Source organism: Dermacentor andersoni, chromosome 9 (assembly GCF_023375885.2).
Source record: "Dermacentor andersoni chromosome 9, qqDerAnde1_hic_scaffold, whole genome shotgun sequence".
Lineage (NCBI taxonomy): Eukaryota > Metazoa > Arthropoda > Arachnida > Ixodida > Ixodidae > Dermacentor > Dermacentor andersoni.
In genome coordinates, this window is record NC_092822.1 from 46858937 (window position 1) to 46873594 (window position 14658).

Here is a 14658-nt window from a genome sequence, read left to right on the forward strand (position 1 = left end):
GTGTAACCTCTTTTAATGTTGGTCTTCAGTTATTCTGACTGCTCGGTCGCATACTGGTATAGTTATTCAATGTGCCGTCTTTGCTATTTTCTTTCTTAATTTGCGTATGTCGTTTTCAAATAAGAATTTCCTTGAGCTATCTCCTGCCGCCCGATTCTTGACCTATCCCCCTTAGTGGATACGAGCCATGACCGAGGTTCATCATCAGCAGCAGCGGCATCATCAGATCGGCTCTACACCTACATCTAGATCGTCGCACTGCCGTGGGCAGCGTCGATAAATATTATTCCTTCGTGTTTCACGAAGAAACAGACTAGCTACGACGAGTGCCCGTTTGAAGCTTCACAAGCGAAGCTGTCAATGCGACTAGATGTGGTAAGAAATGTGTGCACTAAACGTCCACTCGGGAAAAAAAGACGCAAAATGATCAAATGACTCTAATATGGCCACTCCCAAGCGGCTGACGTCAGCAGCGCTGGTTTAACCGGCAAGCCGCTAGTTTGTTCTATACCTCCTATGATCTTCTTCTTCTTCTTCTTCTACTACTACTACTACTACTACTACTACTACTACTACTACTACTACTACTACTACTACTACTACGTGAACGACCAAGCCGATCATTCCATGCACTAACTACACTCCAGATTTAAAAACGCTAATGTGGTTCCCTGTACATTATAACGCCCTGCAGTGCCACTATCCCGTTCAGCAGAGTACTATGTCGGGCTAGTTGGTGCATAGTTAATCCGACGTCCTTCCTGCCTGCTTTTTTTCTACGAGTTTTATACTTTGCGTCACGGTGTACGTCGGGTTCAGCATCCACAACCTGCGTCTCAATATACGGGGTCATTTCGAAACGATTTCTTTCTACGGGGTTATAACATTACAAACACTGATCCTGACATCACCTCCTCTGATGTGGAGGGGAAATAGACGTATCGCCCCCCCCCCCCCCCCAAGCGGAGATATATTTATGGAATCTTCTTTATTTACCACCATCCCATCTCCCAACAACAGCTGCTCGCTCCTCCCATTCCCTCACCCTCCCTTCTGCGAGTCATGCGCTGCTGTGTAACATCGCGTGGGGGCTTACAACAGGAGCTTTCAGTTTAACGTCTATGGTTCCTTCGTAGCGTTATGGGGAACTGTAATGAAAGACATGCGCGGACGGGTCATTTAGCTGAATCCATTTATTTACCAACAGAATTTCGCAGAAATCGACAGATGCATTCTTGAAATATAAAGCTGTACGTCCGTTTTAAAGCATAGGGTACCCATATGGATTCTCTAACTTTTCTGAGGAACCAGCATGTCTTTTCACTGTAGCTCCATGCTGCTGAGGAATCACTATGTGTTTATTTGTAGCTACTTGTGTTGCCTTTGGTAAGTCAGTGCACAGCAGCAGGCAAGAGCAAGTTACAGTTCAGGCCAGACTCTCTGCTTTTCTGTAAATAAATTCCCCCTCTCTCTCTCCTTAGGAGTATCACAACTTTACCTATCGCACACCCATCTACTGCTGGACAGCCGGCAAAGCCTAAACCTGGTGTCATAGTGCTTTTCCTGAAGACCTAATGCATTTTGTACCACAGTATCGCTTCTACTGAAGGCCTACCACGTTCCCCTGAAGACCTAATTCATCTTGCACAACAACATCCGCAGATCGGCGTTACCTGTCAACCGCAGAGGTATCTCTGGACCACGCGCGCACAGGGAAAGACGGCGACAAAGAAGGCGCGGCGTGCCACCAGCGCGAGGCAAACGCGCCCCAACGGCTTTTCTCCGTCAAAAGCTCAGCAGCGAAGCTGGCCGCTCCCGGACTACGGTAGCCTCCCGCCGAAGAGGCCCCTTCGCGTCTAAAGGACCCCACCCCCCTCCCTCAGGGCCCTCGTCGCGGTCCTCGCTTCGCGAGGTCCGCCCGCCGCCACCCTGGCCGACATGGCCAACTCTTTCAAGCGCTTCCTGACCATCTTCGGCTACAAGCTGGACCGCAAGTGGGGCAACTTCAAGGCGCGCGTCAAGGAGAAGACCGACAAAGGCGGCGCGCCGGCCTGGAGCAGCGTTCGCTCTCCCATCGACAACCTGCGCCGCAAGAAAAAGAACGGCTTCGGCAAGCTGGACGACCGCAATGTCGTGCCCCAGGAGCTGCCGGCCTTCGGGGCCTACTGCCACTACTGACAGGTAGCGGCAGGCCCACAGCTTTTCCTTTTGGAGCTTCGAGCCCTCAGACTCGAGGTGTCCTCCTTTCGCTCGACGAAAACCACGCTGCTGTCTTGTTCTGGGAAGCCCTACCTGTCCTTTCATCGTTAAGCTCTTCTTCCTTCAAGAACCGCCCTTCTATCGAATGACTTCGGTCCGCACTCCCGTTATACCGAACACCACCCAAGCCCCTGGCCCGCTGTTCGCTTACCATGCCTCCTCAACACTGTGCCCGCATCTGTGGACGTAGTTTTATCTGGATTCCGCACACTGCTGTACCTCTAGCCACTCTGAGCGTCAGAACCGCCGACAGCAGCCATCGTTTCCTGCAAGTATCGAGTCTCCTTCCTGTAAGGTCGACTTCCATGAGCTCTGCTACGTTCGTCATGCTTCCAACCCCTCCAGCGTCGTCTGCTAACTCCGGTTTCCATCTGCCACCTCTCATTCCACTAAGGACCGAATGTTTTCAAGTGCTCTTAAAAAGAAGCGTACGGTCCCCAGGTGGCTTCAAACGGACTTCCCCGTTGACGTGTTCAAACTGACCTGCTTACCATTTCAAGAACATCTCAGTTTTAACAAACAGTGGTGTCGTGTGGTTTTGCTTGCTCGAATGCTTGTGTTAACATTTAGCTAGCGGATTCAGTTGGGCTAGAGGAAGCAATACCATGGTAGGCACTTGTGCCCCGTCATTTGTAATTTTCTTCTGCAGCAAAGGAGACCCAAACATGTAACTGGCGCGTAAAAAATATGGAAGGCTGTGCGTCCCTGCAGCGTGCTCGAAAGTCTTACTCGTCAAATAAAACGCTCGAAACTTGACTCCTGTACTACTTATTTTGCTTCAAGACTGTGACAGAACAGATTGCTCGTCTCGAAATTTTGCGTGGAGCGAACGCGGACACAACGTGGCACACGTAGTGTGTGCGTCTTGCGTCCGCTATAGCTTCGAATAACGTTGCTTATTTGCCGCAAGTACGTTTTTCGCGCAAATGTCTCTACTAGCAGAACATTAATTGATCGTTGATTATATGTGAATCAGTCAAATACCAATCTGACGTTCCTTGATCATACCACACAAATTGCTGTTGACAGCGATTTGACGTTCTTTGATTATATTTGATTACAGCTAGGTTCTCAGTGAGAACCTGTAAAAGTAGCTTTTGGTAACGTTTTCATTATATGTCGCTACGATTGAACGTCAAATATTCTAGCACATAAAAGATGCGCGAAGCGCTGTGTCGACGCAACTTCTAACGCTTCCCTACCGTTACCTATACTTTCATTATCATCAATAGGCCGTCAGCCTCTCCTGAATGAAGCACATCAATGAAGCCACGCGTGTTCTATAGAAACCGTTGTTGAAACGCAACGTAACTGCATATTTCACACGAGACCGGCTTCCCTGGCCATACTGTAAAACTCCGTGGTCGAGTCCGCCAGCAGGTCAGTGGGAGGCCCCATCTCGATCACCTCGCCATCCGCCATCACTACAATCCTGTCCGAGTCCAGGATGGTGTTGAGCCTATGCGCGATCGTTATCACGGTGCTTTCTCTGAACAACTCCCGAATAGTCCTCTGAATTAGCGCGTCCGTCTCAACGTCCACGGCCGCCGTAGCCTCGTCGAGGATCAGGATCCTCGAGTGCTTCAGTACGGCGCGACACAGACACACGAGCTGCCGCTGTCCGACGCTGATGTTGGCGCCGCCTTCGTTGATGACCGTCTCGAGGCCGTCTGGAAACCGATGTCTCAGGTTGGTGATGTCCAGAACCTCCCACAGATCGCCGTCTTCGTGCTCGTCCTCCGGGTCCAAGTTCATCCTTAGCGTTCCGCTGAAGAGCACCGCCTCCTGCGGGATGATGGTGATCTTGGAGCGCAGGTCGTGCAGACCAATCTTGGAGATGTCAATGTCGTCGATGACGATGCAGCCTTTGGCCGCCTCTATCATGCGGAACAAAGCGAGCGTGAGCGTAGACTTGCCGGCGCCCGTCCTGCCCACGATGGCGACCTTCTCGGCCGCGTCGAACTCCACATTGAGGTCCCGCAGGCACATCCTCAGCCCTTCTCGGTAACGGGCGCTGTAGTTTATGAATGAGATGACTCCCTTCTGGGGCCAGTCCTCGGGCGGGGCCGGCTCGACGAAGCGCGCCGCCTCGCCCTCGACCTTGGAGTACTCTTCGACCCGCTCCGAGGACACGATGGCCGCTTCGGACTCGGCGGCGAAGTGGACCAGATTATTGAAGGCGTACGTGGACGTGATGATGTAGGACATGAGCAAGCCGGCCGTGCCGGGACTGATGGTTTCCCGCCAGTGAATGATGAGGAAGGCGGTGGTCAGCACCAGTGAGCAGCCGATCAGGTCGAGCCTGCTGATCATCCACAGCTTGGAGATAAGCAGCGAGAAGGAGCAGTTTTGCGTGGTGTCCACCTCGGCCAGGAAGCGATCGATGAAGACCTGCTCGGCGTTGTAACTCCGTATGCTGCTCAGGCCGTCCAGCGTCTCGCCGAACGTGTTCACCACGGGCGACCTGGAGATCGGAGGACGAGATCGTCAAGAAAGGGTCGAAAGCGAGGCGCCAAGTGTCGAGTAGAGCATATGGTCAGCACGTAACAGGACTAAGCTGACTCGGTAACCGTACAGTCATGGGCAAAAAAAAAACTAAACTGGAAAATTGAATCGAAGCATGCTAAATCGGCAAGCTCGTATTTAGGGCCCTTCAGGCATTCGTAGAGATTATTTGTACCTCTTCGCACGACAAACGCCACTCTTATGGAAAGGGAGAATGCGGGTGTTCTTTTATTGAATATCCATCAACAACAACTTCTTTTATTTTCAATTGTTCGCTTCAGCATTTCATCTGTTATGACTGCACAGGATACTGAGTTCACTACATACTTTCGGCGACTGCTAATTAAGGTTCACAAGATTCTGCTCGACAACTCCGTTAGATGGAAATATCCATAGCTGCCATTGGTGAGCTCGTTCACCCAGCACTGTGTGTTATATACGTTGCGTCAGTTCAATCATTCTTTCGTAGTGAATTTGCCACCGAGTGTGTGAAACCGCCACACTATTTTCTTCCCGTAAGTCCAACGTTAGGCAGAGCTAAAGCGACAGCATGTCAGCTTTCTCTCACTCTACCTCACCCTTGTCTTCCTCTACACGCTCTAGCCCTCTCTACAACGCGTGAAGCGACAAGAAATTAATGCTCGCCTATCACGTGAGGAGGGCTCTTTTCCCTTGAATCTTCTGTGATATTATGAATATATTCCACCATTGTCATGTGACGCTCCTTTCAAGTTAACACTATTTTTTTCCGTGATTGATGGGGTCTCCAGTATACGAGTAAAGGTGTTTAAGTTTACGTTCTTAGATTCTTTCTTCGAACAGCTATTAACACCTGAATCGATATTCGAAAGAGGCTTTCAGGAGTTTAGACGAAGCTTTGGAAACCTTCCTACGGCGCCCTCGAAACTACCTGCAACGTTGAAAATTCTCTAGCGTGTTCCTCTTACGCCGCGTCTTAATTCTATCGTTTCACGTTGATATGACTTAAATAGCTGAAACTACCCACTAATGAAAAGCACTGACAGCTATAAAGCAGAAATAAAAACTTTACAGTTGTACACGCCGACGCTCCTAATTATTAGCAAGCATTATTTTAACTTTGCCCGCATAAGGGAAGTAGAATGTCCAACATCCTCATCAAATTTGTTCTCTGAACGAATTTCCGTCGATACTGAGCGCTGATGCTTTGAGAGCACGTTCTTGAGCCGACATTTGGAGAGGGCGTTCTCCAGCGCATCTAGTCGCGATACCTGCGCTACCATATACTCAACTCAACGCGCTACTATATAGAGTATAGGCAAAAAGGGGCAACTAATCTTCAGCTTGCACTGTCTTCGCTCTTTTCACGGGACGACAACATTCAGACGCACCTGGTGATGCCCTCCAGTCGCTTGAGCTGTCTCAGCGTGCGGAGGTAGAACTTCTGCATGAAGACGTAAAGGGCCCCCAACGGCACAGCTACGATCAAAAACTGCGGCAGGACGATCGATATGAGGACGCCCATGGCCATGAGCTGAAAGAAGAGCTCGAAGAACACGTTTGCCATAAGGGGTAGCTGCACGTCCAGCTGGTCAATGTCCTTCCCCACCCTGTTCAGGATGCGCCCCACGGGTGTCGTATCAAAGAAGGACATGGGTGCATCAAACATACACGTCATCAAGTTCTCGTGCAGTGTCCTTGAAGCCTTGATGGTACCGTAGCTGAGCATGGATGTGCCCAGGAACGCGAACAGACCCATCAGGGTTCCCAGCACCGCGTAGATGAGCATCCGATGATTCCTTCTCTCCTCGGTCTGCTGCTCCTTGGGTAGGTTCGAGTCCTGGCTCCAGCTGCCGATCCAGAGACCGCACCCTACGTCGAACACTCGGCAGCCCACGTAGCCCGTGAAGGTGAGCATGACAATGAGGCAGCCTACGTGCCGGAGGTAGTTGATGTACACCTGCTTGCTGATGGAGCCCACCTGCACGCCTTCCTCGCAGACGAGCGCGTTGGCCCTGGTGATGGCCGACATCGTGTTGCTGATGTCCACGCTGTCGGCGATGCTGGACATCACCTTGGCCATCATCGCGGCATTGGTGTCGTGTTTGTCGTCATCGTCGCGCTTTCTCGAGAACTCGCGAACTACGCGGGAGAATTCGCCTCCCCTGGAGATCAGGTCGCGGTAGGGTCCGTAGTCCGCGATTCTGCCGCCGTGCAGAAACAAAACCACGTCGACGGCTTGCAGTAGGGCGAGGTTGTTCGTCACGAAGATGCGCGTCTTGTTCTGCAGGATCCCCCGCGAGCCGATGACCTTGTTGAAGATCTTTGAACTGACCTGCGCATCCACGGCGCTAAGGGGGTCGTCCAGAAGGTAAATGTCCTTGTCCAGATAAACGGCCCTGGCAAGGCTCACCCGCTGGCGCTGACCGCCACTGAGGTTGACTCCTTTCTCGCCGATCTCGGTCTTGTCTCCGTCCATGAGCATGTCAAAGTCGCTTCTGAGGCAGCACTTGTCCGTGACCCTCTTGTAGAAGTACTTCTCGTACTCGTTCATGAACGTGATGTTCTTGCGTATAGTTCCGTGTAGGATCCACGCGCGCTGTGGCACGTACGCCACCTCGCCGTCAATGTCTAGGCTGCCTTCGACGATCTCCATCTCTCCCAGCATGGCGTTGAGAAAGGAGGACTTACCACTCCCGACGAGGCCGAACACGCCGACGATCTGACCCTTGGGTATGGTCAGGTCTATGTTTTGCAGAAATGGTGGCTCGTTCGAGTGGGGGGTCCACGTGAAGGAGGCGTTTGAAAAGCGGATCGCGTTACCCTCACCTGGATCACTGCCGATAATCTCATTGTCTTTTTCTTCGGCATCCAGAAATTCCGAGATGCGGCCGAGAGCCACGGATGACTGGATGACGTTAGATATGACGTCGGGGCACGTGGCGAGGTTCATCCGAAGCATGTTGCACAGCGTTATGCATACGAATCCCGTCTCTACGTCGAGCGTGGTGAGGCCCTGCGTGAGCATGTAGACTGCAAATACGGTTAGCGACTGGACAAATGGGAGCGTAAACCAGAAGAACCGCATGGTGGCCGCTAATACGGCGTAGAACTTGATTGTCAGCACCTCCTGGTTACGGATGCTGAGAATGCGGTTCAGGAAGGGCACTTCCCAGGTGTAGAACTTGAGGATGCGGATATTGCTGAGCGCCTCGTTGGTGAACATGAGCCGATTGTCCTTCAAGCCCATCAACTTCTGCTGCAGCCTGTCAGCCACACGGGCGAGTAGCGCTGTTATTGGGAGTATCACGACCGTGACGACGATGATCGTGAGCGACGATGAACCTATGAAAAGCCATAGCCACCCTGCCGACATTAACGTCATGAAAAGCGCTGCCATGCCAGCTGTCACGAACAGGGACGCCTGGTATATCTTATCTGCGTCCACAGTCATAAGGTTGATGATCTCTCCCGCTGTGTATTTTGTCAAGCAAGTGCTTGCTACCCGGAGAGTTTTTGTGTAAACCGCGTGGACCAATATGCCCTTAAGCTGTATGCCCATGATAACGTAATGAAAGTCGCAGTGCCTTAAAAGTGTCATGCCTGTCTTTCCCGCCAGGAAGATGGCGAGAGCGTAAAAGTAACCCTTCCAATATTCCTCTTCCTTGGCGACCACAAAGCGAATTATGAGCGTCAGGAGGACGGGCGGCATAGTCCTGAAGAAAGCGAACAGAATCTGTATCACGAGAGTTGACAGTACCATGCCCCAGACAGTCCGGAAAAGTGACCATGTGAGATGTCTGCCATCGATGATGTCGTTGCTCTTCCGCAGCCACTTTTTGTAGTTCTCCACCGTCTTGATCTCTTCGGAAACTGGGAAAAGGTCGTCTACTTTCAGTGTCTTCCAGTAGCCGGACAGGATAAGCGACGTGAACCACTCGAAGCTGATGGTCGATATGGGCGACGCCACGTCCATGGGGCATACCCTGGCCTTGTCACTCGGGTGGTGCTCCGTGAACGAATAGAGGACCACGAGGCACCACATGACTGGGTAGGCGATCATGTGGAGCGTGTAAGTGAACGCCGAGGGCAGCGCCACGCTGCGCGAGCTGAACGTGTTTCGCAGCACCCTGTAGTAGCTTGCGGTGCTGCAGCACGCGTTCAACGTCCAGTACACAAACAACACGTTGGACGTCTGTCGGCCGCGCCTCTGTTCAGCATACTGGTACATGATCGAGATCACGCAGCCGGCCAGTCTCATCACGCATGCCATGTACTCGCTCGCGGATACGTCGGGACCGACGTAGTCGTTGAGGCACAGGACGCGGAGGAGGCAGAGGTAAAACATGAAGGCGTACTTGGCGTAGGAGAGCAGGGTCATCGGATAAGGACGCACCTTCGGTCCGATAGAGGAGGCCATCTTGATCGGGAGGAACACCAGCAGCGCGGAAAAGGGTATCCACGTCAGCACCGTGTTCTCGAAGCATGACGTCAGGCGAGGGTAGTCGGTGTGCCACGTGACGTTCGGCTGCCACAGCGGAGTGCGGCAGAAGCCGCCAAAGGACATGCTGGTCGCGGCGCGGCGGGGTCGTATTATACCCGACTGAGGATCAAACGCGTTTACGTCGTCGCTGCTAGCGGAGAAGCGTGGCACGAATCAGCCGTCTCCTCGCGAAGACGACGCGTCGAGGTTCATACTGGCGACGGGCCAGCAGCTAGGTGCGCTCGGAGTGACGTCGATGGGTGGCCCCTAATTTTCATCGCCGTCCACGTGTAATGGCCCGAAGGACTTGCGCGCTTGTCCTGCAGCCGGTGCCTTAAGGAAAGGTCCGACGCCAGATGACCGAATCCCAGTCGACCACACGGCACCTACAGGGTATGCGCTGTCCTGCGGCCCGTAGAACTTGCGCTACCAATGTGCGCTGTCCCCGTTGTGGACACCATGCGCCGGTCCACACAGGACCGAGCCCTGGGAAGCGGCCCTCGGCGGATTGATGATGATGATGATGGCGATTGCTTATTTAATGACACAAACCCAGTGTGGGGGATAGGCCACGAACCGGGTGCTAATATGATAAAGAAAAACAAGGGGGGAAATTAAAGGTAATCGTAGATCCGAAAGAAAGCGGTAATAAATGAAATATAATATTGTGTAATGCGGTAGTCAGCCTTGCATAAACATGCAGAGTTGTTTGTTTCTCCGTTGCTGGCGGATCCTTGCTTTTCTTCTTTCTCGACCACTACGTGTACCCGTCAATCCTGGAGTGCTATAGACTAACGCGCAAGTGTCTTTTGTGTTTCTGACTTGTTGGCTATATAACCAGAGGTTATGTCCTTATGAGGTGTTTTTGCCTAGCATTTGTCTCCAGCATAGGCAAATCCCTTGATCGTGAAAATGGAGAGTTGAGGGAATCGCAGCCGTAAAAGTGTATTGTGCCCGTGGACGGCTACACCAGCGATGTGATTGTCGGGCAGTAAGAACCACGTAGTGCTTTTTTTCTTTTTTTCACCCGACAGCGGTATCGAACTTCGGTTTCTTATAAGTAGAGCTTTCTTTCCTCTAACTATACGCCATTCAACACAAGCAGTCGTGGCCGCTCAGTCATTATCATCGTCGCCATCTTTTCTACACCTGTTTTTTAACCACTGGGTAGCACGTTTCCTATCTCCCGTTACAGTCCCAAAGAAAGATGTTTTAATTAAGGACAAGATGAGATGTTCAGCCGTGGACTGTGTTTCAGGCCTCTGACTGCACTACGGACCGATTCTTGACCTGTGTGATTATTACCTAATTATAGGGACACTGTAGACAGATGTTCACCGTCGCCGTCCGTATGGTTCCGTATGAGGTTCCGTATGAAGTCCAAGTGCGATAAGATTGCGCCCTCAGCGCCATGTGCTGTGGGTGCGCGGAAAAGCGTGCGAGGGTGAGCCGGGATGGGTGGTGGCCTGATGGACGCCGTCTTCCTGCACCCAGTGTTCGAGATCAAGTGATAAAGTGCGCGCTAGTATGTGCATGTGTGGGGATAGGGGAGGGGGAGGGATGTTTAGTTAAGCGTGCGGTAATGTGCTGAAGCGTGCGCTAGGGGAGGTGGGAAGGGGCATGCGAGCCTACAACTCCTCTACCTGGCCGTGGAGGATAGGATAGGATAGATAAACTTTATTAAAATAATAGTCAGAATAATCGCTAATGGTCGGGGCCCCTATAGTCCAAGGCTCCGCTGGCTCTTGCCATCTCCTCAGCTCTCTGGATCAGCTTGAGCTTGTCGTCGAGGGCCGAGCTGATCAGCAGTGGCTCCCATTGCTCCCTTGTGGTGTTCGTGTCGGGGTGTTCCGTGTTGTGTAGCGTGCACTCCCACGTAATGTGGTATAGGGTTGGTGCGGCCCCGCACCATGGGCATTTGTCTCTGTAGGCTGTGGGGTGTATGCGATGTATTATGCGTAGGTTCGTGTAAGTGTCTGTCTAAAGCGAGGCATCCTCTGTCTTTAGATTTCGATGGGCGTGGAGACGCATGGCTATCCGCCTGACTGAGCGCACACGTGGCCAACGCGCCGTACATTGGAGAGAGCTTGCGGCGGGTGCAACGTGGGGCGAGCCGATATGGCTGGTCGCTTCATGTGCGCTGTCTTTCCACGCGCCTAGTGTTGGAGGCCGCATAATATGAAGTTTCGAAGACGCGTTGAAGCGATAGGCAGCAAGAAGCGTTCGCTCCCCGAGGTCGGCGCTCTTCACCACGTCAGTGTTGTGTCGGCGCGAGTGTTTGCAGTCATCGAGTGAGATATGTAAATGTTTGTTTGTGTGCGCGTGACACCGTGCTTGCTAACTTAATTAGCAGCCGAATGTTTACCACAAATAATTCATGCGGCCAACAAAACTGAATCCTACTTCGTGTAGTTAATTGTGAAATTTTTTGATATCACTATTAGTGCGTCGCTTTACGGAGGAAACTGTGGCTTTTAAGTGAAGCTGTATTAACAAACTAGGTTTAAGCTACAATTAACAAAACGACCTCTCTTACCGTGAGAGGAGGTTCGGTACGTAAACCACAAAATAGGCAAAAGCGAAAGACGGGTGGTGACACCGCGGTGAAGTTCTCGCACCATATTACCGTGACATCAGGGATTATAACACCGTCTAAGAGGGTCCAGTGAATAATAATTAGTGAAGAAGAGCTATGTTGCTTTGTGAGAGAAACGGAATCAACCTAGCAATGTACAACAAGTTCTCTTGCTCGAAAATGGCTGAATGGATATATAGTTCTGAAAGAATACTTTACTAGTCCAGCCTAATTTAGTAGTTGCATTTAGTGTTCCTGTAGAGAGAGAGAGAGAGAGAGAGAGAGAGAGAGTTTAACGGAAATAGAAGATATTAGCCCCGCTAGATGCAGGGCTTGCTACATCAGCTGTAGTGTTTGAGATTGCATGAAGAGCAAACGAACACAAGAGTCAGAGAAGACAAAAGAAAGAGAAGAAACTAAAAGGTAAATAAACAAAGCATGCTCATATGACTATAAAAGATCAAAGAAGGTCTATAAGAGCTGACCGGCGTAAGTATAACTGCAGGACCCTCGTGGCTCGGATCGCGTTACAACTTTTGTTCCAGTTCCCTAAAAAATCACTAGCCTGTATTTGTCCGCTTATACCAAGTATTCACGTATCCCCGTGTACCTCGTGTGCATAACGGGTGCCCAGGGAAGGGAAGCACAGTCAAGAACGGCGTAACATTAGATGCAGTGATGAAATTAAGAAATTTACAGGCGCAAGTTGGAATCAGCTAGCGCAAGACAGGGGCAAGTGGAGATCGCTGGGAGAGACTTTCATCCTGCAGTGGAGATAAAAATACAGGTACGATGGTGATTAGAAGGAGGAAGACCGAGTATTTATTGGCAGCTGACATGTGACACCGCGGTGGTATAGTGACGACAGTGACAGCGCACCTCCTAAATGTCACCAGAAAGTTGCCACTCGGTGCACAGCGGTGAACAGAGTTGCGAGATCTCTACTAAAAAAAAAAAAAAAAGTTCAGTCGCGATTTAGTCGTAAATGCGAGAGAAATGCGTTAACGTTACGTCGCGCCTCCTTGAGGTCCTGGATCCATCTCTTAAACCGCGGTCACCACATTGCAAAGTGTTGTTCAGGAGCTCACTCGACACGCGCCCTGCCTCTTAAGGAGCGACGTGAAACTGATGGCGACGAAGTGAAACTGACAGAGCAAAGTAAAACTGACACGCGCGCGCGCTCTTCTAAGCTATCCCATGCATCCCCTCTCTACCCCTACCACGTGACACGGCTTGCCACACTTCACACACGTGCACTTTTTTTGATGCGAAAGCGTCAAATGGCCCACTCAGTGAAAGAGTCGGCGTCTGTCGTCTGTAGCAGAGAAACGGCACCTAAAATTGCATTGTCATTGGTCGCGACTCAGATATGTAACGCTGATAGCTCGCGTGCCGTATCGACGTGACCTGGAACTGCCGGGCGCGCCGCGTTACAGAAAGGCTGGCGAGACAGATGACGATTATCGTTTGGGGACAAGGCCGGAAGGGTGCAGACTCTTCTTATAGAGTCGACACTGGAGTGGCACCACTTTCCGGAGTCAACAACAGTTATCAACTATAGCAGGATCACAGCCTGACGCAATTTGAAGCCGATTTCCTGCTTTATCAAGCACGGCTAAGCGGTTCTGTATAAATACTGGCGATTGAACAGAAGTACGTGCCAGAAGGAAATAAATTGTGTTAATTAACCTTCGCGAAGTGTCATTCTTTTAACTCAGTGCGTGTCATTGTTCCTGCGGGGTTGCTTTCCTGTCACGAACACATGTATACGCTTCGACAAACTTTGGAGTTCTCACATCAAATCGTTCTACACGAAATCTTTCATAAATATTTTGGTCTCAATAACCACAAGGATTATGGATGTGTGAGGCCCACCTTTGTAATTGTTTAAAAGTAGATATTACTCCCTTGGCGCCGTATTTGTTCCATGGGAAAGTGACAAAATGCTTTGCTCATGGTGTAGAGCCGAATTACTTTTGTTGTAGAACAACATAAGTACAGTCGATCACTAAAGTTTAAGGGACCCCGGGATATCAGAAAACGTTTCAATTTCCGGGCAGCTTGTAAGAGTAGTCAGTAAAACCGAACATCACAGCGTTGTTCACATATCTGGTAGAGGCTGCATAAATGCGAATAGTACTAGGATGCGTTGTGAGAATGCATAGATATTTAGCTTTTTCTCGCATTTTGTGTTCCGCAAAGTTTCGTGGTTGTCTGTACGTCGCAGAGACTGTCACGTTGTCATTGTTTTTTTTTCTGTTTTTTTTTCTTGCTGTTGTAGAAATGGTGTAACACGCATTCTTTACACAGCCCTTTCTTTAGCGAGCCCGTAACCATGCACGGTGAAAATAAAAGAATAAATTGCTATATGTGTACGCTGTCCAACTCGTACACAATTTGCATACATGCAATTGTTTCCGCGACGTTAAATTAAGCGGTATTGCGTGCGCTTTTATTCGTGCAGATTCTTTGTGCCCCTGGTTTTAGGATGAAACAAAGCTTCTATTAAATTCTTCAGTTAAATTTCAACAAAAGAAGAATGAAAAAAGAAAAGAGAAAGAAAAAAATATGGCAGGAGCCAAGGAACAGATGCTGTTTGAAGGTATATTATTATTATTATTATTATTATTATTATTATTATTATTATTATGAAAGCCGGTGCGTGCCTATAGGCAATCGCTCTGATCACATTATGCATCAGGGAGGTACTACTACAGAAATTAAAGTTCGTGACTTTAATTGAAATACTGGCCAGCGGGTGGTTTTACCGTCGTCATGCACTCGATCGGTGTATGCGATGACACTCAAGTCGTTGGCGTAAACTTCAATTTCGTCTTCAACCTGATTCTGGCCATGT

At 50.3% G+C, this 14658-nt stretch overlaps 2 protein-coding genes across 2 annotated transcripts; one reads left to right on the plus strand and one right to left on the minus strand.

Moving 5' to 3' along the window:
* The first annotated feature begins 1724 nt into the window (after window positions 1–1724).
* On the plus strand, window positions 1725–3015 carry LOC126527988 (uncharacterized). Its single transcript, XM_055068988.1, has one exon. The coding sequence runs from the start codon at window positions 1939–1941 to the stop codon at window positions 2176–2178; it is 240 nt and encodes a 79-aa protein (XP_054924963.1). The 5' UTR covers window positions 1725–1938; the 3' UTR covers window positions 2179–3015.
* Window positions 3016–3347: 332 nt separating this feature from the next.
* LOC126527978 (multidrug resistance-associated protein 1-like) lies at window positions 3348–9718 on the minus strand. The gene is made up of 2 exons (XM_050175818.2): window positions 6135–9718; window positions 3348–4723 (listed from the first exon to the last, which is right to left on the minus strand). Exons 1-2 carry the CDS (start codon window positions 9308–9310, stop codon window positions 3580–3582), a joined length of 4320 nt encoding a protein of 1439 aa, XP_050031775.1. The 5' UTR covers window positions 9311–9718; the 3' UTR covers window positions 3348–3579.
* Between the last annotated feature and the right edge of the window lie 4940 nt (window positions 9719–14658).

What these genes read in the sequence shown, in the direction of transcription:
- LOC126527988 (XM_055068988.1), top strand. Translation starts at nt 1,939, where the DNA reads ATGGCCAACTCTTTCAAGCGCTTCCTGACCATCTTCGGCTACAAGCTG.
- LOC126527978 (XM_050175818.2), bottom strand. Translation starts at nt 9,310, where the DNA reads ATGTCCTTTGGCGGCTTCTGCCGCACTCCGCTGTGGCAGCCGAACGTC. An exon ending in CGACTGGAGGGCATCACCAG is followed by an intron (nt 4,724 to 6,134) that starts GTGCGTCTGAAT and finishes TCCGATCTCCAG; the next exon opens with GTCGCCCGTGGTGAACACGT.